The 27404-nt window shown below is 44.5% G+C and overlaps 1 protein-coding gene across 4 annotated transcripts in view; it reads right to left on the reverse strand.

Annotated features, from left to right (window-relative positions):
• The window catches only part of PISD (phosphatidylserine decarboxylase), an 87948-nt gene extending 60890 nt beyond the window's left edge, over positions 1-27058 (reverse strand). Inside the window, exon 1 of one of the 4 annotated variants that reach the window (XM_033957129.1) lies at positions 27038-27058. Coding sequence is in view for 2 of the 4 variants with exons in the window: in XM_033957126.1 (XP_033813017.1) it covers positions 2942-3084 (143 nt within the window). In the remaining 2 variants the exon portion in view is untranslated. Of the gene's footprint in view, positions 1-2941; positions 3218-26899 lie in introns of those variants that run through there. The other 3 variants (XM_033957127.1, XM_033957128.1, XM_033957126.1) reach the window with 3 other exon arrangements.
• Between the last annotated feature and the right edge of the window lie 346 nt (positions 27059-27404).

Consider the following 27404-nt stretch of genomic DNA (forward strand, 5'->3'; position numbering starts at 1 on the left):
AGAAGGAAGATGAGGGAGAGAATGAAAGGAGATGCCAGCATTTGGAGGGGAGGGAGGAAGAGATGCCAGGGCATGGAGGGAAGGAGGAAGGTATGCCAGACCAAGGGAAAAGGAAGGAGGCGATGTCAGAGCATGGAGGGGGAGGGAGAGATGGAAGAAAAGGAAAGGAGAGAGATGCCAGAGAATCAGGGAAGGGAAGATGCCAGACCTGGGGTGGGAAGGAAAGAAAGGCGAAGAGAGAGATGCCAGAGCATAGGGGAGGAGGTGGTGACTGAGAAAAATGAAGAGGTGGCAGAGCTGAAGTCAATCATGTACAAAGAGAGAGAAGGGGCACAGGATAGACAGTTTGTGGAAGACGCATAGAAAGATGGAAGATGCCATATGGAACGGGGAGAGGGTGGACAGTGGATGGAAGGGGCAGAGAGAGAGCAGTGGATGGAAGGGGCTGATGCTGCATGGAAGACAGAGAGAGGACAGATGGTGACTGAAAGAAGAGAATGAAGACAAGATGATTAAAGCAGAAATGACAAAAAGTAGAAAAAAAATTTTTTTTTTGTTCCTTTAGCAAACCAAATGTTAGGTATCATTAAGAAGGGTATCTCGACCAGAACGAAGGAAGTCATCCTGCCACTGTACCGGGCTATGGTGCGCCCGCATCTGGAATACTGTGTACAGTACTGGTCACCGTACCTCAAAAAGGACATGGCAATGCTTGAGGGAGTCCAGAGAAGAGCAACTAAACTGATTAAGGGTATGGAAAACCTTACATACACTGACAGACTGAAGAAGCTGGGGCTGTTCTCCCTGGAAAAGCGGAGACTCAGAGGAGATATGATAGAGACCTTCAAGATCCTGAGGGGCATCGAAAAGGTTGACAAAGACAGATTTTTCAATTTGAAAGAAACCACAAGAACAAGGGGTCACTCGATGAAATTGAAGGGGGACAGGTTTAAAACAAACGCAAGGAAGTACTTTTTCACACAGAGGGTGGTGGACACATGGAACACCCTTCCGGAGGCCGTGATAAGAAATAGCACAGTACAGGGTTTCAAGGATGACCTGGATAGGTTCCTGGAAGACAAAGGGATTGAGGGGTACAGATAAGAGCAGTGGAAGGTTTAGAGATAACTGTAGAGGTAGGCAATAAAATTAGTCAGGGACCGCTGACCAGGCAATATGCCTGATGGGCCGCCGCGTGAGCGGACCGCTGGGCTGGATGGACCTCTGGTCTGCCCCGGCGGAGGCGACTACTTATGTACTTATGTACTTAGTTGTATTGATAAAACTTTTATAAACAGAAAATAAGGTAATCTTTTTATTGGACTAATTTTAATACATTTTTTTACTAACTTTTAGAGACCAAAACCCCCTTTCTCAGGTCAGGACAGTATAATGTAACAGCAGTATACTATATTGACCTGAAGAAGGAGGCTATGGCCTCTGAAAGTTAATTGAAAAATGGATTAGTCCAATAAAATGGTATATTTTTATTTTCGATTTTTGTTTTATTTCTATTTGTTAAGTTGTAAAGTGGTGAATGTTTGTCAGTTTCTTCAAATTTACATCGGTTATATTTATATTTTGCAGAGTATTAGGGGGCTATGTGTCATTGTTTCTGTGGTGTTTCACTATATGCAGTTTGGCTTCTTGGCGATTCATTTTAACCTTTATCTACATATTTCTATATTTAGCTTGTGATTACTGATTCCATACTGGGTGAGGGTGTGTCTGTGTTAGCGTTGGCTAGCCTTGTTTGGCGAAATGCATTAGGCATGATTCTTGGGAGCACCTTGAATAAACCTGATTTGAATCTCCTTATTTTCTGCCGATCTTCTTTCGTTTCACGTTGGATTCTTTGGTGGACTGCTTGCCTTGTTGTTTCATTACAAGTTAACATACATGGAGTGGAACGTACTAGAGGAGTTACAGATTTGGTTGACATAGAGTGAGGCAGTTGAGAGGCGTTATAAAATTGGTTATAAATATAGACATATTTTGGATAGCATTACTGCTTTACAATATATTTGAACACTTTAACTCTGAACCCTTTCCATACATATATAAAATTCCTGAGTAGGTGGGAAGGGAAGGAAGGGGGATTTGTTCAGAGATGTTTGGGGGTTGCATAGAAGAAAAACTGTGCACGGGGGATTTGTTCAGAGATGTTTGGGGGTTGCATAGAAGAAAAACTGTGCACTGGTATGCTAATCTTTGTTTGTTTTGAATAAAAAAAAGAAAACAAATACAAGTGGAAATAAAGAAGTAAATAAGAAAACAGATAAATAGGGGTGGGCGGCCCAATATACTTGTGTGCTTAGGGGCCCTTTAAGAATTAATCCTGCCCTAAGAGCAGAACTTTTTCCTGTTTTTCATCTGCTACAGGCCCATGCTTGCACTTCAATCATTTTCTCATCTCTAAATGGCTTAGCATCCTGAACAGCTGTCCTCAACCATCCTTCCTATAGTCCTTTCAATTATTTTTGTCACCTTTTTTGAAATCCATATTTACTTTTCAAATAAAAAGTCTTGCCCCCCAAGATCTTTATAGCATCATTACTTTCCCAAGATATTTCTTCACTATAGATGTGTTGACATTTGACAATTCGTATCCAACTCTTCCATCTATACTGGAACTCTATAAACTATATCTATATATGTGTGGCACCTCTTAGCACAACTAAAGAAGCCCCTGACCACATACAGTATTATACAGTTATCAACCCATCCCTACGGGCCCATTCCTCATATACCATCTCCCACTGCAGATCTCAAATTCTCGCCATTTCACACTTTACATCCTGCTTTCGAGGTACTCTTCCCTCGGTTATTTTTTAGACGGAGCGCCATTCTATTCCCTCCCCTCCCCACCCCCAATCAATCAATAAGCGGCTTTGCAGCAAGGAGATCTGGCCAGCTAAAAGATGTGTGCAGCATCTGATACCTGAAGCGGACTTTCGGTGTAGATTGGGCCAGCTCTGGAGTCTCCTCCAGGCGGGTGCGGCTACGGCGCACCCGCAGACGCACTCCACGGAGATTAAAGCGAGCGCCCGCATTAGGCGGACGCGGACTTCGACACCGCACCATGTCCCCGCATGCAGCTGGTCGGGCCTTACGGTACCCGACTCCAGCTTCGGCTCCCCTCAGCTCCGTGCCGCAAACCCGCCCCCTGGTTCGTCCACGCCTTCATCTCCACAGTAAACCCGCCCTTTAACCTGGCTCCACCTCCAACTGCCCTTCATCCTCTCAGGAAAAACCCGCCTTCTTCACTGCCGCAAACTTGGCCCCGCCTTCTCCCCCTGCCGCAAATCCGCCTCCTATCTGTCTAGCGCACACAGTCCCAACAGCTCAGTGGACGTAATTCTGTTTCAATTCTGACATAAACACCGACCTCTAGCAGTGAATCTGGGTGACAAAAAATCCTAAGATTATTTTTTATGTACTCTGAGCCTAATACGTGTGCTCTGAAAGCAAGCCATTAACGCCTAGTATTTTACATATGAATTAAATACTAACTGCAAAATGCAGGAGGGATATACACACAGATTTCTGGGCCAGGAAAGAATCAAACAAGGACTTGGATTTTCACATAAATTACTGAAGCAAGCTAAAGCACTGAATCTAATAAAATTGCCTTGTCATAACCTCAGATCCAAACAGGCTGCTGGCCTGGAGAAGAAGGCTGGCTCTAGCAAGCTAGTCAGAAGGAGGTCAGTTTAAATTAGGCAATTTATTCTATCAACAGAATACATTGGTTGCTAACCCAAGAGTCTAGGGCTGTGGGGAAGCATTTATAATTTTTCCATCCACAAATAGGTCTGAATTAGGCACAAGTAGGCAAGATCATCTGATAGTGCCAAAATGGACCAACGTCCCAGAGCTCAGAACTTTAGCATAACTTTTTTTTTATTTTTTTATATTTCAATAATTTTTATTAGTATTTAAAGAAATCTTACATATGTAATTCTCAGTACAATACAACATAGTATAATTATATTATAATGTATTGTACTGAGAATTCCATATGTACGAGGACCATTCAAAAAGTAGCAGACCTTAATTTTTCTTGCATAAGCAAATAAAGCTAGGGAGGCGTGGTTTGGTGCACATATGCAGGCAACCCTAATGCGCATGTTTGAATTTTTCCTGCCTACAGAAGATGTCAGTCTGGATTTACGATAAAGAAGAAGTTTAAGCTTTGGAAGAATTTCCCTACAGAGTGAGGATTTGTTTTGTTGCAAGGCATAGTAACATAGTAGATGACGGCAGATAAAGACCCGAATGGTCCATCCAGGCTAGTTACTACCTCACTTTCCGTCTTCACTATCCTTGCTTTAGTGATAAACTAGACAGTTCCCAAGTGGAAACAATCCGCAAGATTCAACAGGCCTTTGGGGACAAAGCAATGGGCACCACACAGATAAAGGAGTGGTACAACAGCTTCAGAGATAGCCACACATCAGTGGAGAGTGAAGCACGTTCTGGTAGACCCTCAATATCCAGCACAAACATCACCAAGAGGTACTACCAAGAGGTTCTGCATTGCCTTTGTAATGCTATGAGATGCAAATGGCTGGACCTGTAGACAGCAGGCAAGGGGCAGCTCCATCACGATAATGCACCTGCCCATTCTTCACATTTGATACAGAGTTTCCTGGCCAAACACCTGCAATTCCTCAAGTTCCCGACATGGCTTCGTGTGACTTCTGGCTTTTCCCCAAGCTGAAAATGTCCCTGAAAGGGACCAGATTTCAGTCAAGAGAAGACATTATGCAGAATGCGACGGACCAGTTGCGAGCAATCTCAAAAGAGATGTTCCAGTGCTGCTTCCGACAGTGGCAGAACCATTGAAAGAAGTGTGTGGCAGCCAAAGGGGATTACTTTGAAGGAGATTAGTATAAGATTGTTGTATCTGAATACGAGTATTTTTTATGAATAAAGATCTGATACTTTTTGAACAGCCCTCGTATGATTGCTTTAGCAAAACATCTGAGTGTATGCTGCCTTTTCCACATAAAAACAATGGCAGATAAAGATCCAGTCTGCCCATCTGCAGCATCCATTACCTCCTCCTCTTCCATGCTTTCTTGAATTCAGACACAGCCTTGGTCTCCACTACCTCTACCACCCTTTCTATTAAAAAAAGTATTTCCATAAATTACTCCTGAGCCTATCACCTCTTAACTTCATCCTATACCCTCATAGCTTTCTTTCACATGAAAAGAGACTCGCCTTATGTGCATTTATGCCATGTAGGCATAGGTGTCAAAATGGAAGAGGCCAAAGGGGCATGGCCTCCCAAATAATTGGCAATCGGTGTATGGTTCTCCTGACTCCCCCTCCTACCACCTCTCCGCCACTGCAATTTAAGAACATAAGAAGTTGCCTCCACTGGGTCAGACCAGAGGTCCATCCCGCCCAGTGGTCCGCTCCCGCGGTGACCCACCAGGTCCTTTGACCTGTGAAGTGATTTGACCATTTTTATATCCTACCTCTGCTTCTATCTGTACCCCTCAATCTTCAGGTGGCCAGTGGTGCAACGAAGCAAGCCTTCCGCCATCAGCCTGCCCCAGAAGTGTTCTTTCTGCAGAGTCTTGCCTATGCTGCAGAAAGCAGTTACTTACCATAACAGTTGTTATCTAGGGACAGAGGCAGATATTCTCACACATGGTAGAACAATAGATTGATTGATGTGAAATTCTGAAAACACTTTAGGTAAGAATTTGGGATGAGTACGGAGGACCACCTTGTCATGGTGAAAAACTGTGAAAGGTGGGTCCGCAACCAACGCTTGTAACTCACTGACTCTTCGAGCAGATGTGATGGCAATCAGGAATACAGCTTTCCAAGTGAGATACTTGAGGTGAGCTTTGTCAAGTGGTTCAAAAGGAGGTTTCATCAGTTGAGCCAAAACAACATTAAGATCCCAAACCACTGGAGGCGGTTTAAGTGGTGGATGTTCTTTCCCAATTATTCCAGTCTTGTCTGTATTGTTAGTCTGCATCGACCCTGTTTCTTGTTGTTTTTTTCTTTTAATATTTTTATTTTTATTTTTTAATTGATTGTTTTATCCCTATTAAACTGTTATGTAATTCGCTTAGAAATTATTAAGCGAACCATTAAATCTAAATAAACTTGAAACTTGATGAACATTAAAAAGTCCTTTCATAAAGCGGGAAACCACAGGATGTGCAGAGAGAGGTTTCCCTTCCAGAGGCTGATGAAAAGCAGCAATAGCACTAAGATGGACTCAAATAGATGTAGATTGAAGTCCAGATTGTGACAAGTGAAGCAAATAGTCCAGAACAGATGCCAAGGAGGAAGACATTGGTTGCAGCTGACGTGTGGAACACCAAGTAGAAAATCTAGTCCATTTCTGGCCCTAACATTGACGAGTGGACGGTTTCCTGGAAGCAAATAAAACATCTTGAACAGATTGAGAAAAAAGAGAAGAGTCTGTCAGGTAGAAAGGTACCACACTGTTAAGTGTAGAGACTGCAGACTGGGATGAAGTAAGGAACTTTGACTCTGAGTGAGCAGAGAAGGAAAAATTGGAAGCAGAGGCTCCCTGGTGCTAAGTTGAAGTAGAAGGGAATACCACGGTTGTCTGGGCCACCGAGGAGCTATCAGAATCATGGTGGCATGCTCTGACTTTAGTTTGACTAGAGTCCTGAGAATCAGAGGGAATGGAGGAAAGGCATAAAGGAATTGAGCTCTCCAGTCCAGGAGAAACGCATCCGCTTCGAGATGTTGTGGAGTGTAAATGCGGGAACAAAATTGAGGCAGTTAGAAATTGAGGGGAGATGCAAAAAGATCTATTTGGGGGGTCCCCCAGCGGGCAAATATTTGACGAAGGGTGGGAGAATTGAGTGTCCATTCGTGAGGCTGTAGAAGACGACTCAATTTGTCCGCTAAACAGTTCCGTTGACCTTGAATGTAAACAGCTCTGAGGAAGATGTTGTGAAGAATTGCTCAATGCCACAGCTTCAGAGCTTCCTGACAGAGGGAGTGAGATCCCGTACCTCCCTGTTTGTTGACATAATACATGGCCACTTGGTTGTCTGTCCGAACAAGAACTACCATGTCGTGAAGGAGATGCTGAAAAGCTTTGAGAGCATAGAAGATTGCTCTGAGTTCCAACAGATTGATATGACACTGACGGTCTGTTGACCCTGAGTACGGAGACCGTCGACATGGGCTCCCCATGCGTAGGCGGACGAATCGGTTGTGAGAACCTTCTGATGAGGGAGATTGTGGAACAGCAAACCTCTGGAAAGATTGGAAGAGAGCATCCATCAACGGAGAGACTTCTGCAACAAAGAAGTTATTGTAATTTGTTGAGATGGCGGGTCCGTGGCTTGTTGCCATTGAGATGCCAGGGTCCACTGAGGAATGCGAAGGTGAAGTCTGGCAAAAGAAGTCACATGAACTGTAGAAGTCATGTGACCGAGCAGAACCATCATTTGCTGTGCAGAAATGGATGGAAGACGAGAGACCTGATGACAAAGTGGAATGATGGTATCTTGACGTGGTTGTGGCAGGTATGCCCTCAGGTAGACAGTGTTCCGAGTTGCCCCAATGAACTGGAGAGATTGAGATGGGGTTAACTGAGACTTGGGAAAGTTTATCTGGAACCCCCAGACTTTGTAGGAATAGAATAGTCTGTTGGGTCACTGCAATAACCCCTGGAAGAGAGCGGGCCTTGATGAGCCAGACGTCTAGGTATGGAAATACTTGAAGACCTTGGGTGCGAAGAGCTGCAGCTACCACCACCAGACATTTTGTAAATACTCTGGGGGATGAGGCCAAGCCGAAAGGAAGAACTCTGTACTGCAGATAAAGATCCCCCACTTTGAATCTGAGGTACTTGTGAAAGGCTGGATGAATGGGGATATGAGTATAAGCCTCCTTGAGATCCAGCGAGCACATCCAATCTCCCTGATCCATCAGGGAATACAAAGTCGGCAAAGAGAGCATCCGGAACTTCTCTTTGACTAGGAATTTGTTGAGAGCTCTGAGGTCCAGAATAGGTCGCAAATCCCCCGTCTTCTTTGGAACCAGAAAGTAGCGGGAATAGAACCCCAAGTTCCGCTGTGACAGAGGAATCTCCTCGACAGTTCGAAGGCAAAGAACAGCCCGGGCTTCGTGAAGAAGGGGAAGTTGCGACTGATTGGAAGGACACTCTCTTGGAGGGTGATCTGGAGGTACCTGATGCAAGCGAAGAGAGTATCCCTCTCGTAAGATGGTAAGAACCCAGAGATCTGAGGTGATGAGCTCCCACTGGTGATAAAAAATGGACAGGCGACCCCCTATGGAAAGAGGAGAATTCTGAAATAGGGAGATTGGAATGCTCAAGCTGAGAACGTCAAAAAGGCTGAGCTGACTTGGTGGCAGCAGGAGTTTGTGGCTTCTGTTGACGCTGCTGCTGCTGAGGACGGCGAGGTGGAGGCCTGGAAAAAGCAGGAGTTGTTTTCTGAGGGTAACGACGTGGAGTCTGTTTATACACCCTAGCAGTTGTAGTCTTGGGTTTAGGGCGAATGAGAGAAGCAAAAGAGCGTTCATGTTCTGAGAGACGCTTAGTGGCTGCTTCAATAGAGTCATCAAACAACTCATTTCCTTGACAAGGTAGGTTTGCCAAACGATCCTGGAGATTGGGATCCATGTCAACAATACGTAGCCATGCCAGTCGATGCATGGCTATAGCAAAGGCAGAGACTCGGGAAGACAATTTGAAAGCATCATATGAGGCTTGCAACATGAAGAGTCTCAACTGAGAAAGAGTCTTGAGGATTTGCTTAAACTCAGAAAGACGTGTCTTGGAAACATCAGGATAAAAAGAAGGCAACAATTTGAGAAAATGGTTGAAATAATTGGTGAAAATGTAATTATAGTTAAGAATCCAATTGGCCATCATAGAATTTTGGTATAAACGGCGGCCAAACTTGTCCATAGTACGACCCTCCCTGCCTGGAGGGACTGCAGCATAGATATTGGAAGGATGGGCTTTCTTCAAAGATGATTCCACCACCAAGGATTGATGAGAGAGTTGGGACTTCTCAAATCCTTTACAGGGAACAGTGCGATAACGGGATTCCAGCTTTGATGGAATAAGGAGTTTCCATGTTACGAATAAAAGTCTGTTTAAGTACTGGAGTCATAGGCAATCTCAAAGACTCTTTAGGTGGATGAGGGAGTTCCATGTCTGCCAAATATTCAGGAGTGTATTTGGAGTCTGAATGGAGGTCCAGTTTGAGAGCCTGTCCCATGTCAAACACAAACTTGGCAAAGGAAGTTGACTTGGAATCAGAGGCTTCATCTGGGGAAGGACTACGAGACTTTGGAGCCGCCGAATAAGAAGGAGAAGCCTCCCTAGAGTATTGAGAGACTGGTTCAGACTCAAGATGCATGGTAACAGAAGAAGCTGCACTGTGAGGTGGAGTCATGGAATGTTTTCGCTTCAGGCTCCGCGATGGAGATGCACCCGGAGAGCGAGGCACAGTATGAGTCGAAGCAGGAGGAGAAGAGTCCTGGCGAGCCGGCTTCGAAGGAGGAGTCCTTGATCTGGATGGACTTCGGGTCGAGGCAGAATGCAGTCGAGACCTGTGCTTCGAGGTAGAAGAGCGAGGCAGAGAAGTCTCGGTGTCCAGAGAAGAGTGCACTGTAGAGGTCTCACGATGAAGCTTGGAAGCAAGGTGCCTCAAATGCTTCGAGCGATGCTTCAAACGAGACAACTCAGGTGAAGAATCACTGGAGGATAACCGCTTCGATGCACAAGACCTGCCTCGAGACACGAGGACTGGAGGATCCGGTTGGGTCTCAGGCTGGTCTACCCGAGGCAGAGTCGAGGACAAGTCAGAGTCGGAGAGTCTGAGCGGTCAAGATGGACTTGAGCATGTCCTCGAGCATTGGCACCGAGACAGAAGGATCTGATCTCGTAGGTGCAGCAGTGCACTCCAAAGAGGGTGACCTCGAAGGTGAGTATTCCTTTATCTTGGAGGCACGCTTCGAAGGAGGGCGCAAGGAGGACTCTGGTGGCTTCTTAGGTACGGCACCTGAAAGAGACACAGGAGACTTACCCATCAAGAGGGCACTGTCGAGACCTTCAAGGGCGTTGAAGTCGGTGCAGGAGTGGAAGTCGCGGTCGAGGCCTTTGAGACCGAAGCACCAGCCGAAGCCAAGGTCGAGGCCTTCGAGACCGGAACACTCATCGACGTCGGAGTCGAGGCCTTCGAGACCGGGGTTGAATCCGAAGGTTTCTCCATATCACCAAAAAGTTGTCGAAACTGGGCACACCTCCGACGAAAAGCTCAAGGTGTAAGGGTGAAACAACGGTGACAATCTTCCAGTGAATGGACCGAACCCAAACACTGTAAACAACGACAGTGAAATCAGTGACAGAAATCACACGATTACACTGATGACAGCGCCTGAACCCGGTAAGAGGCCGGGACATAGAAAAAATAAAGACCGTATCGAATGAAGTGAGCGGTTGGGCCTAGGCCCAAGGCTCACCGACCGTACGAAAGGAGACTGAGAGAAAATAAAAACAATTATTTTTGTTTTTAATACAGAAAAGAAAGAAACACACAGCGACCGAACTTTAAAAAGAAACAGCCGCGGTGACTAGAAGGCAAGTTTTGCTGCAGAGCTGAAGAAAAAAACGTCTTCTTGGCTCTGCAGAAAATAACGAACTGAGGATCCTCACAGGAAACACGCCCCCTAGTTCGGGCGAAAAGGCACGCGCGCATGCGCGGTGCAGCACTCGAAAGTTCAAAGATCTTCAAGCAAGTTTGCTTTCAAGGCTGTCCACTGCGGGGCTCCGTCGGTGACGTCACCCATGTGTGAGAATATGCTGCCTGCTTGTCCTGGGATAAAGAACAATTCCAGGGTAGGCCAACAGCAGGAAGCTGGCTTCATTGTGCTGCCAGCTGCAGTACCTGCTTCAGCTCACTCTGTAGTTAGATTCTGGAGAAGACCTCTGCCTCAAATATGCCCAAAGCTGCGATCTTCAGGTTGCCAGCCGGACCCAAAGTTGGGTTGAGACCTCAAACCTCCAGTAATCCACTCGCCATAACAGGGGGGGAGGGAAACACAGCTAGTACCCACTAAAGCCCATCCCGGACCACCAAGGGGCTAAACAGACTGCGCTCAAGTTCATAAGAACGTACGAATTGCCTTGCTGGAACAGACAGAAGATTCATCAAGCCCAATATCCTGTTTCCAATAGTGGCCAACCCAGGTCACATATACCTGGCAAGATCCCAAGGAGTAAAACAGTTTTTATGCTGCTTATCTAAACGAAACTAAACTAAACTAAACCAAACCTTAGGTTTGTATACCGCGCCATCTCCACAAGTGTAGAGCTTGGCACGGTTTACAGGGTTAGGTTGAAAAGGAGCTAGGAAGATAAAGAGGGACAGGGAACCAAAAAGCGGGAAGTGTTAGATTTTTGAAAAGAGTCAAGTTTTCAGGTGTTTGCGGAAGGATTGGAGGGAACTTGAAACTCTGAGCGAGGATGTGAGGTTGTTCCAGAGTTCTGTGGTTCTAAAGGGGAAGGATGTTCCTAGTTTTCCTACGCGGGATATACCTTTTGTAGAGGGGAATGATAGTTTCAGTTTTTGGGAGGATCTAGTGGAATTAGGGTTAGAGGAATTCCAGAAGAGTGGGATAATGGGAGGGAGGATGCCATGTTATATTATCCTAGAAATAAGCAGTGGATTTCCTCAAGCCATCTTAATAATGGCCTATGGACTTCTCTTCTAGGAAATTATCCATACTTTTTTTAAACCAGGAGCTAACTGATTTCACCACATTCTCTACCAACGAATTCCAGAGTTTAATTATACGTTGAGAAGAAATATTTTCTATAGTTTGTTTTAAATCTAGCTTCATTGTATGCCCCCTAGTCCTAGTATCTTTGAAAACAGCAAAAAAGCAATTCACATCTACCTATTCCACTCCACTCAGTATTTTATAGACCTCTATCATATCACCTCTGAACTGTCTCTTCTCCAAGCTGAAGAGCCCTAGCCACTTTAGCCTTTCCTCATAGGGAAGTCATCCCATCCTTTTTATCATTTTTGCTGTCCTTCTCTGTACAGTTTTCTAATTGCGCTATATCTTTTCACAAAGACAGAAAGTTGCATCATAAGGAGGAGCCCGGCAGCGGGAAGGCCGTGAGCACCATTGTGCAGGCGTGTGTAGAGATTGGCTCACACTTCTATAAGGTATGTACCACCATCAGGGAGGGAGGCAGGCAGGCTAGACCCGCGAAGGAGAGGGGGCTGGGTCAGCAAGGCAAGGAGCTGGAGCCATTAGCCCCGATGAAAAAAGGGACAGAATGCAAGGCAAAGCAGATGCTGGGGCAGGAGGAAAGGGCCCATGAGGGGGAGGGAGATAGAGGTGCTTGACTTATGGAGGGGGAGAGCTGGAACTAAAGGGAAGGGAGACAGCTACAGGACCCACAGACGGGGGAGCTGGAGGGAATGGGGAGAGGTGCTGCATCTGTGAAAGGAGGGCTGCTGGAGGGAAGGTAGAGAGGTCCTGGACCTATTGGGGGAGGGGCTGAAGGGAAGAAAAAGGAAAAAGAGATGCCATACTAAGTGGATAAAAGAAGAGGGAATGAAATATTGAGCACACAGCAGAGAGAGGGAGAGGTACAGGGAGGTGTCAAAAACAGAGGGGGAAAATAATGGGTATCGAGAGGAAAATAGGGACAGGGACACAAAGGGAGATGTTGCATGGTTATGGTACATGGACAGAGAGTGGCAATGGCAGACATGGGAGGGGGTATATGGACACAGAGGGAAAGTGCTAGGAAGGCTGGGTGCAAGGTAGGACCCTTGAATATAAACTTTCTAGTTTATATTCGAGTCAACTTTTTTCCCTTCTTTTGGGGGAACAAAAGGTTATCTCAGTTTATATTTGGGAAGGATTACATTCCAGTATTTATGACAGTTACGTTCCTCTCTGATCTCCACTGGGATTGAAGCACTGGATGAGGGAAATCTAAGCTACATTATCAAAAACTATTTAAAAAAAAATTAATTTGGATTAAGTCCAGCACCAAGATGTAATGGAATCAGAGATAAACATCTTTCATTGAATGAAAAAGTACTAGTAACTGAAAGATAAGAGAAGATGGATGGAACTGAGTTGCCATTCTTCACAAAGGTCTCCCACAAGGTCTTTGCTGTTACCAGAAACCAGGAGATAAAAGTCTGCAAATTATATAAAATGATTTTGGACAGTCACAAGATAAGCTGTAAAGATTCACACAAAGTGGAGGTGAAGTGTAATACAGTGGGAAACAAGTTTAGGACAGAAAAATCTGAAATTAAACACATGAGAAAACACAAACTAAACTTTGTACTGAGACCAATATCAGATTTCTCAGGATGCTCTGATATGGTACCTCTTAATGCATAATGTATGGGTCAGATATTTTTTGAGACTTTAAGAACAAAAAGTGTTTTTTGTAATAGTTAACTTTTCTTAAAAGATAAATAAAGGTCTATGCAATGGCTGCTACAGTGGCTATTAAAAAGATTGGTAGTCACACAGTGAATGTACTCAGGCTGCTGTGTGATCTAGTCCTTCTGGGCCTGGGGATTCTCTCCCAGGAACTTGGAGGGAGGAGAGAATCAGTGTGGGGTGAAATTTACATATAAAAATCAATCATAAGAGAACATACATAAGAACATAAGAGTTGCCATAGTGAGATAGATTGAAGGTCCCTCAACCCAGTACCTGGTAAAGGCTTTAATTTGGCTAATTATCAATCAAAATGACAAGGGCTTGCTTTTGACAAAGATACTTGAAGAGAAATTCAATAAAAGAGGGCTCCTGATCATTCTCCAAAGCATGCTATAATCCACTCCAAGGTGCATTCAATTTGTATGCTGTGTGCAGGTTTGGTAACCCCCTCCCCACCCCCAATCAGGATACAACACACCTGCAAAAGGTACCGAGAAGAGCAAAAAAGAGAATTAAAGGTAAACAATTTCCATACGAGGAGAAACTCCATAAACTAGGACTCCAGCTTGGGAAAGACATGATGGAAGGGAAATATGGTAGAAGTCAGGGAAGCATTAATAACAGTTTCATAATACAAAAGCAAGGGGCACGTGCTGAATACTAGTGCTGCCCGATTCGCCGATTCAAATCAATTCACCAATTCATTTTGTTAAATCGATTCAAATCAATTTGTTTTCTTAAAAAAAAAAAAATCGGGCTTTCCAATTCACTGACCAACCCTCCTTCCCGCATACCTTCGGGTCTCCTAAAGCAGGAGCAGCAGCAGCGCTCTGGCAGTGAAAAGCCTGTCCTAAGCGCTGCCTTTTGCTGGCTGTCCACTGCCACTGCTGCTTCTGCTTTAGGAGGCCCGATGTCAGAGTTCACTGAGGAAGGGGGGGAGGGTTTCGGTCGGTAAGTGCTGCATAGGCGCCAGCACTGTGAGTACCCTCAGCTCTGCGGCTTTAGAGGGTTCCCCGAAGGCCAGCATATTTTCCCCTTATCCCCACCATTGTCCGGCTTCCCCCTGGCCTCCCGGTCTTACTTTCAAAACTAATTACAGCCTGCAGAGGATCCCAGTGATATAGCAATTCTAGCAGGCTGCTGTTGGCCTCTGCAGCACATTCCCTCTGCCGTGGTCCATCCTAGACCAAAACAGGACATGATGTCAGAGGAGGAACGGGACCGCAGCAGAGGGAATGTGCAGAGGAGGCCAACAGCAGCCTGCTAGAATCGCTACATCACCGGGGATCCTCTGCAGGCTGTAATTAGTTTTGAAATTAAGACCGGGAGGCCAGGGGGAAGCCAGTTGATGGTGGGGAGAAGGGAGAAGCATGCTGGCCTTCAGGGGGCATATGCCGGACTGAGGGTGAGGGGAAGAAATAATGGGTCTTAAAACAGAGGAGAGGGAGAGAGATGGTGGACAATGGGAGGGAGGGAGGAAGAAGAAAGGAAGAGAAGTTGAACCCAAGGGATGGTGTGGAGGGAGGGGGGATAGAAATACTTGATGGAAGGATTGGTCATTAAGAAATGCTGGACTGCAAAGACGGAGAGAAAAACAAGGAGAGGTGTCAGACCTCTCGGGGAGAGAAGGGAAACGGAAGGGGAGGACAAAAATGGCAGATGGATGGTGAGCACGGAGGAAGAAGAAAATGTCAAATGGGCAGGAGACCCTGGCAAGCAAGTTAACAGAAGACAAACAGAAACCAGAGCCTGGGACCAACATGATTTGAATAATGACCAGACAACAAAAGGTAGAAAAAATAATTTTATTTTTGAAATGTGTATCCTGCCAGAGCTGGTGTTAGACAGCAAAAGTGAGCTAGGACCTAACAGAGAGAGGAAAAGCATTTTTATTTTGTTTACACCACAGTGTCAGTGTGGGTAGGAGAGGGCAAAGGGGGTGGGGTGGGTGAACCCACCAGGATGTTTTAAAAAAACAAAACAAAAAAACACCCAACTGGACAGGAAAATCGAATCGAAAAATCAATTCAATAGGATAAATCGAATCAAAATTTTTTTCCCTGAATCGGGCAGCACTACTGAATACCAAGCAACAGGTTTAAAGCAACAAAAGGAAGTTGTTCTTTTTCACTTAAGGCAGAGTTAAGTGGTAGAGCTCACCAGCATAGGACCTTGGAAGCCAAATCAGAGAATTGAAATTACAGAGATTAGATACATTTAACCTAATGTATGTAATAAATTCAATGTATCCCTAACCCATTACTGATAGAAACAGGAAGAGACTGATAGACAGACAAGTAACCCCTCCAAACACATTCCTTTTTTTAAAAAAAAACCCTTCCTCTGAGCACCTGCTGCTTGCTGTTGCTGTTCTCTGAATACATAGACCTGTGCCCTGATTCAATTTGACACATCTTAGGTTTGCATCCTACATGGGCTGCCTCTAAAATATAGTAAGTAAATATACAGTACTTTAAATAACTTAAATAAATAAATATACTTTAAATTACTTAAGAGTTTTAAAGCACCAAGTTACCTCCTTCCTTCTGTTTTACAGCTTTTAAAAACAAGCTCCAATAGTATACAATTTACTTGTATATTAGGGCAATACCATCTTTAGGTTCATTCTGCACTGACCTAATAAAGGGCTCCTCTTACAAAGCCGTGGTAGAGATTTCTACTGTGGCCCGGTGAGGTAAATACTCCGACGCTCATAGGAATTCTATGAGCATCGGAGCATTTACCTTGCCGGCCCATGGTATAAATATCTACCGCAGCTTTGTAAAAGCCAGCAAAAGTGAGTAACTCTGCAAAGTCAGTTACAATCTAATATAATAAAACGGTAAGCCGCGCATGCGTATTTCCTAAGCGTGCGTCCATTTTCCATGAGCTGTAGCTAGCAAGTGCGCATGCGCGGCTCACCCCCTGCCCTCTCCGTCGCCTCCCGGCTCCAGCGGCGTGACAGTTTTCAAAGAGGCGCGTGATTGTTTCAACGCGGAACCACCAGCCGTTAAAGCTCCTGGCGCTGACTCCTGACGGTGGAGGAGAGGCAAGGTAGAAAAAGATTTCCGCCGCCCCCCCTTTCCCTTACCGCGACCCCAACTGGCGATTTAAGCAGCGTGTCCAGCAGTCTTCACACGCTGCTTCGGGCCCTTCTACTGCCCTGATTTGCTCTGGACGTGCCAGAGTAAATCAGGCCAGTAGAAGGACCCAAAGCAGCGTGTGAAGACTGCTGGACATGCTGCTTGAATCGCCATGTGTAGTCGGACCCGCGGGAAGGGAAGGGGGGCGGGCGGCAAAGGACTTGGGCCCGCGTTTGTAGTCGCGACTGTGGGAAGGGAAAGGGGGTAGAGGAAACAATAATGCTGCTGCACAGGGAACTGGTGTGGGGGGAGGGAAATGGAAGGGGGAGGGAATGCTGCTTTGGACACACAGACAGAGGGAGGAAGGGAGACAGAAAGACACAGGGGCAGGGGCACAGGGAATTGGTGTGGGGGGAGGGAAATGGAGGAGGAGGGAATGCTACTTTGGACACACAGACAGAGGGAGGAAGGGAGACAGAAAGACAAGAAGAAAGACACAGGACACAGGGGAGGTAAAAGGAAGGGAGAATGGACAGGGGGAGCAGGCAAGGGGTGGTGATGGACAGCCAAGGAAAAAGAAAGACAGAAAGAAAGTGGCTAAGGAGAGAAAGAGAGAAAAAGTAATAAAGAGAGACACACACACATATATTCTAGCACCCGTTAATGTAACGGGCTATAAGACTAGTATATTATAAAGTTCTATCCTAAATCTGAATCTAAGCTGCTAGAATTAGGACTAGCCCAGAATTGTAAGAATGTCAGCAGGAGGAGAGGTCTCCTCCCTCCTTGAAACTCTCCTGCTGACATATACATCCATTTAGCCACAGTAATGATGGTGTAAATCCTTTGGTAATAGGATTGGGAGGGGAAGAACTACATAACCTTCTAGAAAATCTCAAACAAAAAGCATACCACATTGGCTGTGCATATTAGTAATACAGAGAGATAGATCTCAAGAGTGTCTCATCCTGTGTACACTGTCTCTACCAAAGTGACACAAAAACTCAGATCTCATCCTTACTGTCACAAGAAATGTTGGGAAAGTCATTCATGTTTGTGTCCTTCTCATCTTGCTGTGCTGTCTGGCTGGAAGAAACTGGTACCATACTCTCTCTCTGTCCATATTCACATCAAGTTTAAACCTTACCTTTCTGAGAATGCTTTTATATTGTAACCACTTCTTCATAATAAATACATTCCCCCATACTCTTCTTTGTCTCCATGGAGTAAGGGCTGTTTCATGTGAATCAGTATTGCACTGCCCACATCTGGCAGCACTTTAGAAAAGTTGATGGCCTCTAAGGTATAGAGTAATCACACTTGTTAGAAACAATGTTTGAAGCAAAGCTGAAAGGAAACCCAACTAAAGCTGAGAACTGAGTAAAGAGCAAGGTTTCAATTTCACCTATTAAACCTTACTATCAGAGCTCTTTTTAAGAGACTAAAAAGCATAGACTATAGCCTTTATTGAGCAAAGCCCAGCAGAAGAGTTATCCAATGTTTTCACAACTCAGTTTAAAAAAGTATCCATGGAGCATTACTCAAAAGCTTTTACATGGCTCAGCATGCATTATATCGCATAACTACTGCCCCAATTCTTTTTGTCTGAAATTACAACCACCACTGGTGTTTAAGCTTGCCTTGCACAGCAGCAGGTCAGTTAGAGCCCATTTCCCAGTATGCTCGTGTGAGCCATGATTCAAGCTCTTCAGCTGAGGACCTTCATTGTGATACAATGTTGGTGCATAAAGACAACTCTCTAAAAAATAAAAATCCTAGAAGGTGCTTATAAAGGCTCCTGGTATCAGTCTCCCTTGCCCAGAAGAGGCAATAATAATAAAAAATGAATTACATTATATTCTGGGAATCAAATTCCTTAAGAGTCAAAAGGGATCCCTAGAAACATGTGTCTTAAAATATAGCTCTGGAAAAAAAAGCAAAACCACTTCCAACTTGAAAGGATTTCACTCTAAGAAAGTAATCCTGTAGCATTACTTTAAGTAAAAACAAATATAAAAAGCTGCTTATTATTGCATAGTAACAGAAGAAAGGCCAGATACTGGGCAGGCTTTCTTCTGTGACCCCTTACCATTTCATTGATACTACAGCTGGGCAGACCTTGCTCACTCATGACTTGGCAACACTTCATCTGTGAATTCCTTCAGCCTTTCAGCTTTTATCTGTTCCAAACTGGCAGCAAGCCTATCTTTCCCCTCTTAACTCAGAAAAAATTCCACACACACAAAAATCAATAAATAGTTCATTTCACACTTGTGTAAGCGGTTATGTACTGCTATCCTCGAACATTTAACAGAAAAGGTCAGCCATTCCCCTCCTGAGCCCATGTTCCACCCAGTCACACTTTGCCTGATCCCAAATGCATGACAATTTATCCATGCTACCTTCTCCTCCTCTAGGTACATTTGCCTAGGCTCTAGCAAACCACAACAAAAAATATCATAAATTCAAGATGCCACTGCTCTTCCCAGAAGTCTACTACCCTTAAAATGGAGTCAGGAGAGTGTACAGAATCATGCCATTGCTGTAACATAGAAACATGATGGCAGATAAAGGCCACATGGCCCATCCAGTCTGCCCATCCGCAGTAACCATTATCTCTTCCTCTCTCTAAGACTAGTTCTCAACCCCATCCTAGGGGACCCCCAGTCAGTTGGGTTTTCAGGATATCCCTAATGAATATGCATGAGAGAGATTTGCATATAATGGAGGAGACAGGCATGCAAATATGTCTTATGCATATTCATTAGGGATATCTTGAAAACCCAACTGGCTGGGGGTCCCCCAGGACAGGGTTGAGAACCACTGCTCTAAGAGATCCCACTTGCCTATCCCAGGCTTTCTTGAAATCAGACACAGTAGCTGTTTCCACCGCCTCTACTAGGAGATTGTTCCATGCATCTACCACCCTTTCTGTAATGCAGCAGAGGGAAAGCCCCGGCGGGGAAGGCCATGAAGCAGCCCTTTCAGAGTGTTGCTGCTGCCACTGTTTTAGAGGCTTTGGGGTGGATGTATGTCAGGCTCATGGTAGAAGTGGCTAGGTGTTTAATCCCAACCCGCAATCTGGGAGTTGCAGAAAGCCACACATTTTTACTGAGCACATTCTCCTCCCCCTTACAGACAGAGTTAGATTCAGTTTAGTCCCAAGTAAGATACCTGAACTTCATGACAAGGGGGTACAGGGGAAATTCCCTAGCAACGTAACTATTTCTGAACAAGTCTGCTCTAAAAAACATGAAAACAAGTTATATACAGGCCCAACGGCAACACAAAAAAAACATTGATGAATAATGTAAAACTAACCTGCTGCATGCAACAAGCACCCACATGAAACAGCCTTCAGTAACTTGCATACTCATAGAAAGACAAAAACTCCCCAGAGGATCCATCAACTGGCTGGAAGACCTCTGGCTACAAGGAGAATAACCGAGGCAAAAAGCAGCCTATTCAGAACTGAAGTTACACAGAGAGGGCGGGCCGTACTGAATCCTATAGGAACTAACAGAAAGAAGATTATCGAAGATGAAAACCTAATCTTCCATTCTGTTACGTACCTTCTGGATTCAGTATGCTAGGTGATGTACCAAAGCAATGGCATGTCCGCAATCCCGAGGTCCCCCCAAAAAACATTTAACCAAGCGAGCCACCCCATGCCACCCCATGCATCTGGAAAAAAATAACAGGTAAAAGTAGGAAAATAGGACCAAGGAGCCACCCAGCTCATGGGAGGAAGCGCATGAGACTTCGCCCATGAAACAGTAATACTGCTAGCCCAGTAGGCCTCAAGGAAACTGTCAGCTGCTAGCCACGAGAGACAGCGGCCACAGAAATGGCCCAAGAAAACCAATGGGTAATCAAGGTCTGAGATGCTAGCCTACCCTGCCAAGGCGGAGTAGATAGGACAAAGATGAACTGAAAATCAGGCGCCCACTGTAAACAGTGGAGCAAAATGCTTTTGACGCCCAATGTACGAAGAGCTAAGCAACTAAGTGAGCACTGCAGGACCCTGCTGAGGCACTCGCACCACACTAAAAGAATCCCCAGACTTGGAACGCAGGCGTTTGGCGCCAAACTCCAGAACGGCCTCTGGGCGAGAAATTTACCTGAAATAGTGGACCCAGGCTGGATTCCCAGCCCTGGGGGCCCTGAAGGAGGTGAAGCTCAAAAACTCCCTCCCCCAGTGTGTTACAGCATGCGGCATAAGGTCACAGATCCGGTGCCAATCTGGCACAACCAAGGTACACATCCAACAGATTAGGGGCTGGGGAGTCCATTCCAAATGATTTTTAATCAAATCGAGAGGCTTGGAGGCAGAAATAAAACTTTGAAAACAAGATGGTTTAAAATTTAAAATGGTTGTCGCCAGTGAATTAGTGCCAAAAATAAAAACTCAATATAAATACTCCACTCTTTAAATTAGACAGCCTACTCTCAACGGAAGAAAAAGCCTCAGGTTTTCTTTAGGTAGGGCATAAATGCTCAAATCTCCTCCAACATCATCGGCAAAAAACACTTCTGGAGAGAATGTGAAAATTTCCACATTCAACAGGATGCTGGTGAGAAAGAGCAAGCAGCTCAAAAGGTGTTGGAGGAAAGTGAAAGTTAATAAACCCTGAAGAAACAGTTTCTGACCGTGAAACGTTGGCTATCATTCAAACATCACTTGTTCCCTCACAATTAGAAGCAATAGCTAGTTCAGTCCTGCATTAAGAGTTGAATGTGGTAATTTGCACATTCTCTTAGGAAGTTTTTTTTACCGATGATGTTGGAGGAGAAGGTTTAAGCAATTATGCCCTACCTAAAGAAAACCTGAGGATTTTTCTTCCGTTGAGAGTGGGCTCTCTAATTTAAAGAGTGGAGTATTTATATTGTTGTTTATTACTTTTTACCCACTTTCACCAATTTTTGGATATAATATTGCCCAAAATAAACAAAATCCAAAAATAAAAAATAGCGATTTGGGATCTGGGGAGGTGGGGGATCAGAACCCTACCCTCAGAAACTGTGAAAAACATGTTTTAAAGCATTTAACAAGTCACCCCTGAAGTTCCCATAGGAAATAATGGAGGGTTTACTCATAGTTTCAGCAGTGCCAGCCTGTCAGTACTTTTACAGCAGTTGAATGTAGGAAAAGGATTTTCTGCCTCAGAAATAGTTCCAAAATGACCAGAACTGAAGATCTTCGGACTGATAGTCGGTTGGTCACCGACTGTAACCTCAGCCCTCACATATCCTTTCCACATGATTGGTGGCGGGAAACGCAGCCTGTGCCCTGAAACCTAGGGGGTTTAGCTCTGGACGCATACAGCCTGCGCTTAAAACCCTTGACAAGGTCCAAGAAGGAGGCACATAGCAGGCTGGCTTCACAGATCCACTGAAGTTGCTCAATGAATCAGCAGTCCGGCTCCACGGGACTTTGTCCTTTCCTTTGACAGGGGACCACCAGAAAGGGGTCTCAAGGTACTGAAGCCACTGTAAAAGCAAACTTTAAGCAAAAAAAGAAGCAGAGCAATTCAAAAGACTTCTGCATGGATCACTTGCAGAAATTGAAACTGAACAGTTTAGTGTCATCTGCAATTTAATCAAAGTGAAAATATTGCAGGCAGAAATTGGAAGACTGGGCATCCAAGTGGCAAATGAAATTTAATGTGGACAAATGCAAAGTGATGCACATTGGGAAGAACAACCCAAATCACAATTACCAGATGCTAGAGTCCACCTTGGGGGTTAGCCCCCAAGAAAAGGATCTGGGTGTCATTGTAAACAATACAATAAAACCTTCTGCCCAATGTGTGGCAGCAGCCAAAAAAGCAAACAAGATGCTAGGAATTATTTAAAAAGGGGTAGTTAATAAGGCTTTTATAATGCCTCTGTATCACTCTATGGTGAGACCTCACCTGGAGTGCTGAGATTAATTCTGGTCTCCTTATCTCAAGAAAGATGTAGCAGCACCAGAAAAGGCTCAAAGAAAAAGTGACTAAGATGATATAAAAAGGGATGAAAAGACTAAAAAAGCTAGGGCTCTTCAGCTTGGAAAAGAAACGGCTGAGGAGAGATATGATTGAAGTCTACAAATCCTGAGTGGAATAAAATGGGTACAAATGGATCGATTTTTTTCACTCCATCAAAATTACAAAGACTAGGGGACACTTAATAAAGTTATAAGGAAATAGTTTTAAAACCAATAGGAGGAAATATTTTTTTCACTCAGAGAATAGTTAAGCTCTGGAATACATTGCAGAGGTTGTGGTAAAAGCGGTTAGTGTAGCTGATTTTAAGATAAGGTTTCGACATTTTTCCTGGAGAAAGTCCATAGTCTGTTATTGAGAAGAAGACATGGGGAAAGCCGCTGCTTGCCCTGGATCGGTAGCATGAAATGTTGCTACTCTTTGGGTTTCTGCCAGGTACTAGTGACCTGGATTGGCCACTGTGAGAACGGGCTACTGGTCTTGATGGACCATTGGTCTGACCCAGTAAGGCTATTCTTATGTTCTGTCTGTAAGGGGGAGGATCATGTGCTCAGAAAAGTGTGTGCATTCTGCAACTCCTGGATTGCGGGTTGGGATTGAACACCTAGTGTACTGAATCCAGAAGGTACATAACAGAATAGGTTCTTACTAGAGAATGACACAGGGACAAATTTTTCCCCATCCCCACGGGAACTAATTTTTCCCATCAAGGTCCCCATGAGCTTTTTTTCACTGCCCTGTTCCTGCAAGCTCTATCCTCATCTGCACAAGCCTCAAACACTTTAAAATCATAAATGTTTCAGGCTTCTGTGGTTAAGGCTAAGCTTACAGGAATGGGGCAAATCTTGAAGAAAGTCACTCCATGAAAGTCAAAAATAAATACAATCCAAATTTAGTTTGTTTGCATATCTAGTAGAACTCTGCTCAGAGACATGAAGGCTGAAAACTCCGCCTCACCACCCAATCATCGCAGTGTTCAATGCAATTTCCAGCTTATACTCATAGTGATTCATTATACTGTAACTAGCTACTCGAGCTATGAAGGAACATCTCTTTTTAAATCACTTAAGAGTGTATTGAAAATACTAAGACTTAGCTTAGACTTTTTTTCTGGTTCAGGAATGGGGCAGCAACAACAACAAAACTCACGGGGATGGGACAGGGAAATTGAGTTCCTGCGGGGATGGGGAAATTTTATCCCCCATGTCATTCTCTAATTTCTTACCTTGATAATCTTCTTTTTAGTAGAAGGCAAATGAGTCTTGAACTAGTTGGTTATTCACCTCTAGTTGCAAGTTGTGTAGAAGGAATCATTTACATTTTTTTTCTCTCGGCTCCTGCCTCACTGGGCATTATTGTAGTTTCTCAGTTCATACCAAAGCAGTTGGCCATCACTATAAAAGGAAAATAAGGTAGGTGGAGCATGGGAAACTCCAACCAATCACTTCTGATCTGTTCAGCAAGGAGTAAGGTGGGTTCCTGGAATAAAGTGTGGATTTACAAGAAAGAAGATTAGCAAAGGTAAGAACCTAATCTTTCATTCTTGTACAATCTCACTTTATTCCAGGACAGTGCCAGTCCCGAAAAATTGAGGGTGGGACTGATGAACCTGCTGACAAAAACAGAGGCACCAAAATACAGCATCCTGCTTGGCCGCCACATCAATCTTGTAGAACTTGGTGAAGTATGTAAGGAGGACCAGGTAGTGGCTCTGCAAATCTCATCTAGAGAAATAGCCAATGACTCTGCTTAAGAGGATGAAACACCTCTGGCTGAATGAGCCCATACCATGAGGAGGGGCTTCTTTTCGGCCGCCATTATAAGCCACGGAAATGTCCTTGCGAATCCACCTGGAAATAAGAGCCTCAGAAATCGGTCTGCCTTTGCAGGCAGGACCTACCCCATGCAAACAATGTGGTCAGAGAGGTGAAGCTCGTTGGTGACCTCTAGATACTGCAATAAATTCTGCGTACCTTTAAGGACTATAACAGCCGGTCCTGCTCCCTCGAACCCTGGAAAGCAGAAACCACTTTCGGAAGAAAGGAAGGAACAGTATGCAGCATCACAGCGGAATCCATAATACACAGAAAGGGATCTCTGCAGGAGAGAGTCTGAAGCCAGAAACCCTGCGGGCTGAGGTAATAGCCACTCAGGAAGACCATCTTGATCGTGAGATCCATCAGATGTGTCTGCTCCAGAGTACAGGTCTGCATGGGAACGGGGGATCGCGGGAATTCCCCCTAACCCAAAGGGACTTCCACGGGGACTCCCCTCTGGCCCCACGGGGAACCCCCCCCTCTAGCCAACAGGGACTCCCACGGGAATGGAAGGCTTTGGAAGCAGGGTTCGTCCATATAATATAATAGACACGTCAGCCTTAGTAAAAGGGTTTATAAGTTAATTACCTGAACAGAAAACCAAAAAAGGGTTCCACCAAAGAGATTCCACAAGGAAAACAGCAGTTGCAAACACAAAGAAACTGATGGAATTGATGATCCTGTCAGAAGTAATTGCTGCTTTTTATGGGGAAGGGTGGGGATGGAGGTAATTCCTTGCGGGGACGGGTGAGGACGGAGAGGATCCTGGCGGGGACGGGTGGGGACAGAGAGGATCCTGGCGGGGACGGGTGGGGACAGAGAGGATCCTGGCAGGGATGGGTGGGGACAGAGAGGATCCTGGCGGGGACGGGTGGGGACAGAGAGGATCCTCCCTGGCGGCATTGACAACCTCAACAGGAAGGCAATACTGCTATTCATGAACTGTGTTGTCCAATATTGACAACAAATTCAAGGCATTGTACTTGGGCTAGCTGCATGATGAGTAGCATTTGAAGTGATTGTGAAGCACCATTTGTCTTTGAAATTGTTACTCTTATCCAAACCATACTGTTCTTTGATCACATTAATTTTTCATCCTAATAAAAATTTAGTATTAGAAAGCCACAAATTTCCAATTCAAAGTTTTTCTCATTATTCCAGTGCCTGTCTATATCGCCCACATAGTTTAACTTTAAACACAGGTTGAAATCTTGGTGTACTTTCAGGCCTATTTTTAGGCTAGGGCTAGGGCTAAGGCTGCCTGGATAAAGACGGCTCAGGGGAGATATGATAGAGTGGATTGGAACAGGTAGGCGTGAATTGCTTGTTTACTTTTTCAAAAAATACTAGGACTAGGGGGCTGCGATGAAGATATTAAGCGGTTAGAGTTAAAACAAACCAGAGAAATATTTTTTCACTCAATGTGTAACTAAACTCCGGAATTCTTTGCCAGAGAATGTGGTGTGAAAGCAGTTAGATTAGCAGGGTTTAAAAACAACAACAACCAGTTTTGGATAATTCCCTTAAAGAAAAAAGTCTCCACAAGCTATTATTAAGATGGACTTGGGGAAATATTACTGCTTATTCCTAGGATAAGGAATAATAAAGTTGTTTTTACTCTTTTGGGATCTTGCCAGGTACTTGTGATCTGGGTTGGCCAATGTTGGACTTGATGGATCTTCAGTCTGTTCTAGTATGGCAACTCTTATATTCAGGACTTGCCCTACTCTGCAGGGAGCTCCTCCTGACGGACTTTCAGTAAAAGATTTAAAATATCAGATCTAATTTGCTAAAGGAAACTTAATTGATGGCACGGATGAAAGGATTACATCTACATCATCTTAGCTTCATCTCTGTGGTAATTATATCGTCACCTCTGCAAATAATTTTCTGATAAATAGTTTTGAATTGTTAGAAATAGAAGACAGAAATATTTGAGGGAAAATCTTTGATCTTTGAGAAAACTCCCTGAACAAGAACAAAACCCCACCCTTCCTGAATAATCCCAGTGTGAAATCCTTATTTCTTTTTGCTTTTCACACTCTTGTCAGAAACAGAATAGCCAGTCTTAAGCTTCAGTAGCCAGTGCTATGCACCTGCCATACTAAGACCTTTGCTCACATTTCTTTTCTAGGTGGTTAGGTGCTTACAGAAGTGAGGCATCTCAATCATTGCTGAGTGCCAACACCTAATTACTGCCTCTAAAGTTTCACATGGAGTCTGCAGTCTGCACAGCTAGGCTAGGAAGGAGTTATAAAATAGGGGAAAAACCTGGATAGTGGTGAATGAAAGCTGATTGCACTACAACCCAATAGGGGCCAGTTACAATGAACTGGAAGCACACAAAAGTTGTGAGCTAAGAAATGGGGAAAAAGGAATACAAGGGGCATATGAAAGGCAATCAAAATGGATTCTAATGAACACAATTTACAGAGGAACTCTTCTTATTCCAAGCCTCACCTAGTTGGTGGGAGAGAGGACTGCTACTTTATTCAGCAGTTTCTTATATATTCTTCTTTTTTTTTCACTTTAATCCTACCTCCAGTGGTTTTGCCAGCTTGGGAGGCACCTCTATCCCCTGCCTTTCCAGTTGTTGGTCCTTATACTTCTCATATTGCCTGTAACCTGTGTACCCCCCACCAGATGCCACCAGAACGTAGAGGGGGCGCCAACGTACCATCACACCTGTCGACGCAGCATGGAGTTTCTTTGTATCTGAAATAAAGCAGAGCAACATTTTAAAAACTTGTACAACATAGGCCAAATTTGAAAGTGAATTAAAAAAAAAAAAAATCAAAACAGCAGATATGAAGCTATAGCATGTGGATCATAAGAGAGAACTGTTAAGCTCTGGAGCATATTGCCAGAAGTTATGGTACAAGTGGATAGCATAGCTGGTTTTAAGAAAGGTTTGGACAATTTCCTGGAGGAAAAGTCCATAGTCTGTTATTGAGAAAGACATGAAGGAAGCCACTGCTGGCCCTGGATCAGTAGCATGGAATGTTAATACTCTTAGAGTCTTGGCCAGGTACTAGTGACCTGGA

The sequence above is a fragment of the Geotrypetes seraphini genome, chromosome 8 (assembly GCF_902459505.1).
Source record: "Geotrypetes seraphini chromosome 8, aGeoSer1.1, whole genome shotgun sequence".
Classification (NCBI taxonomy): domain Eukaryota; kingdom Metazoa; phylum Chordata; class Amphibia; order Gymnophiona; family Dermophiidae; genus Geotrypetes; species Geotrypetes seraphini.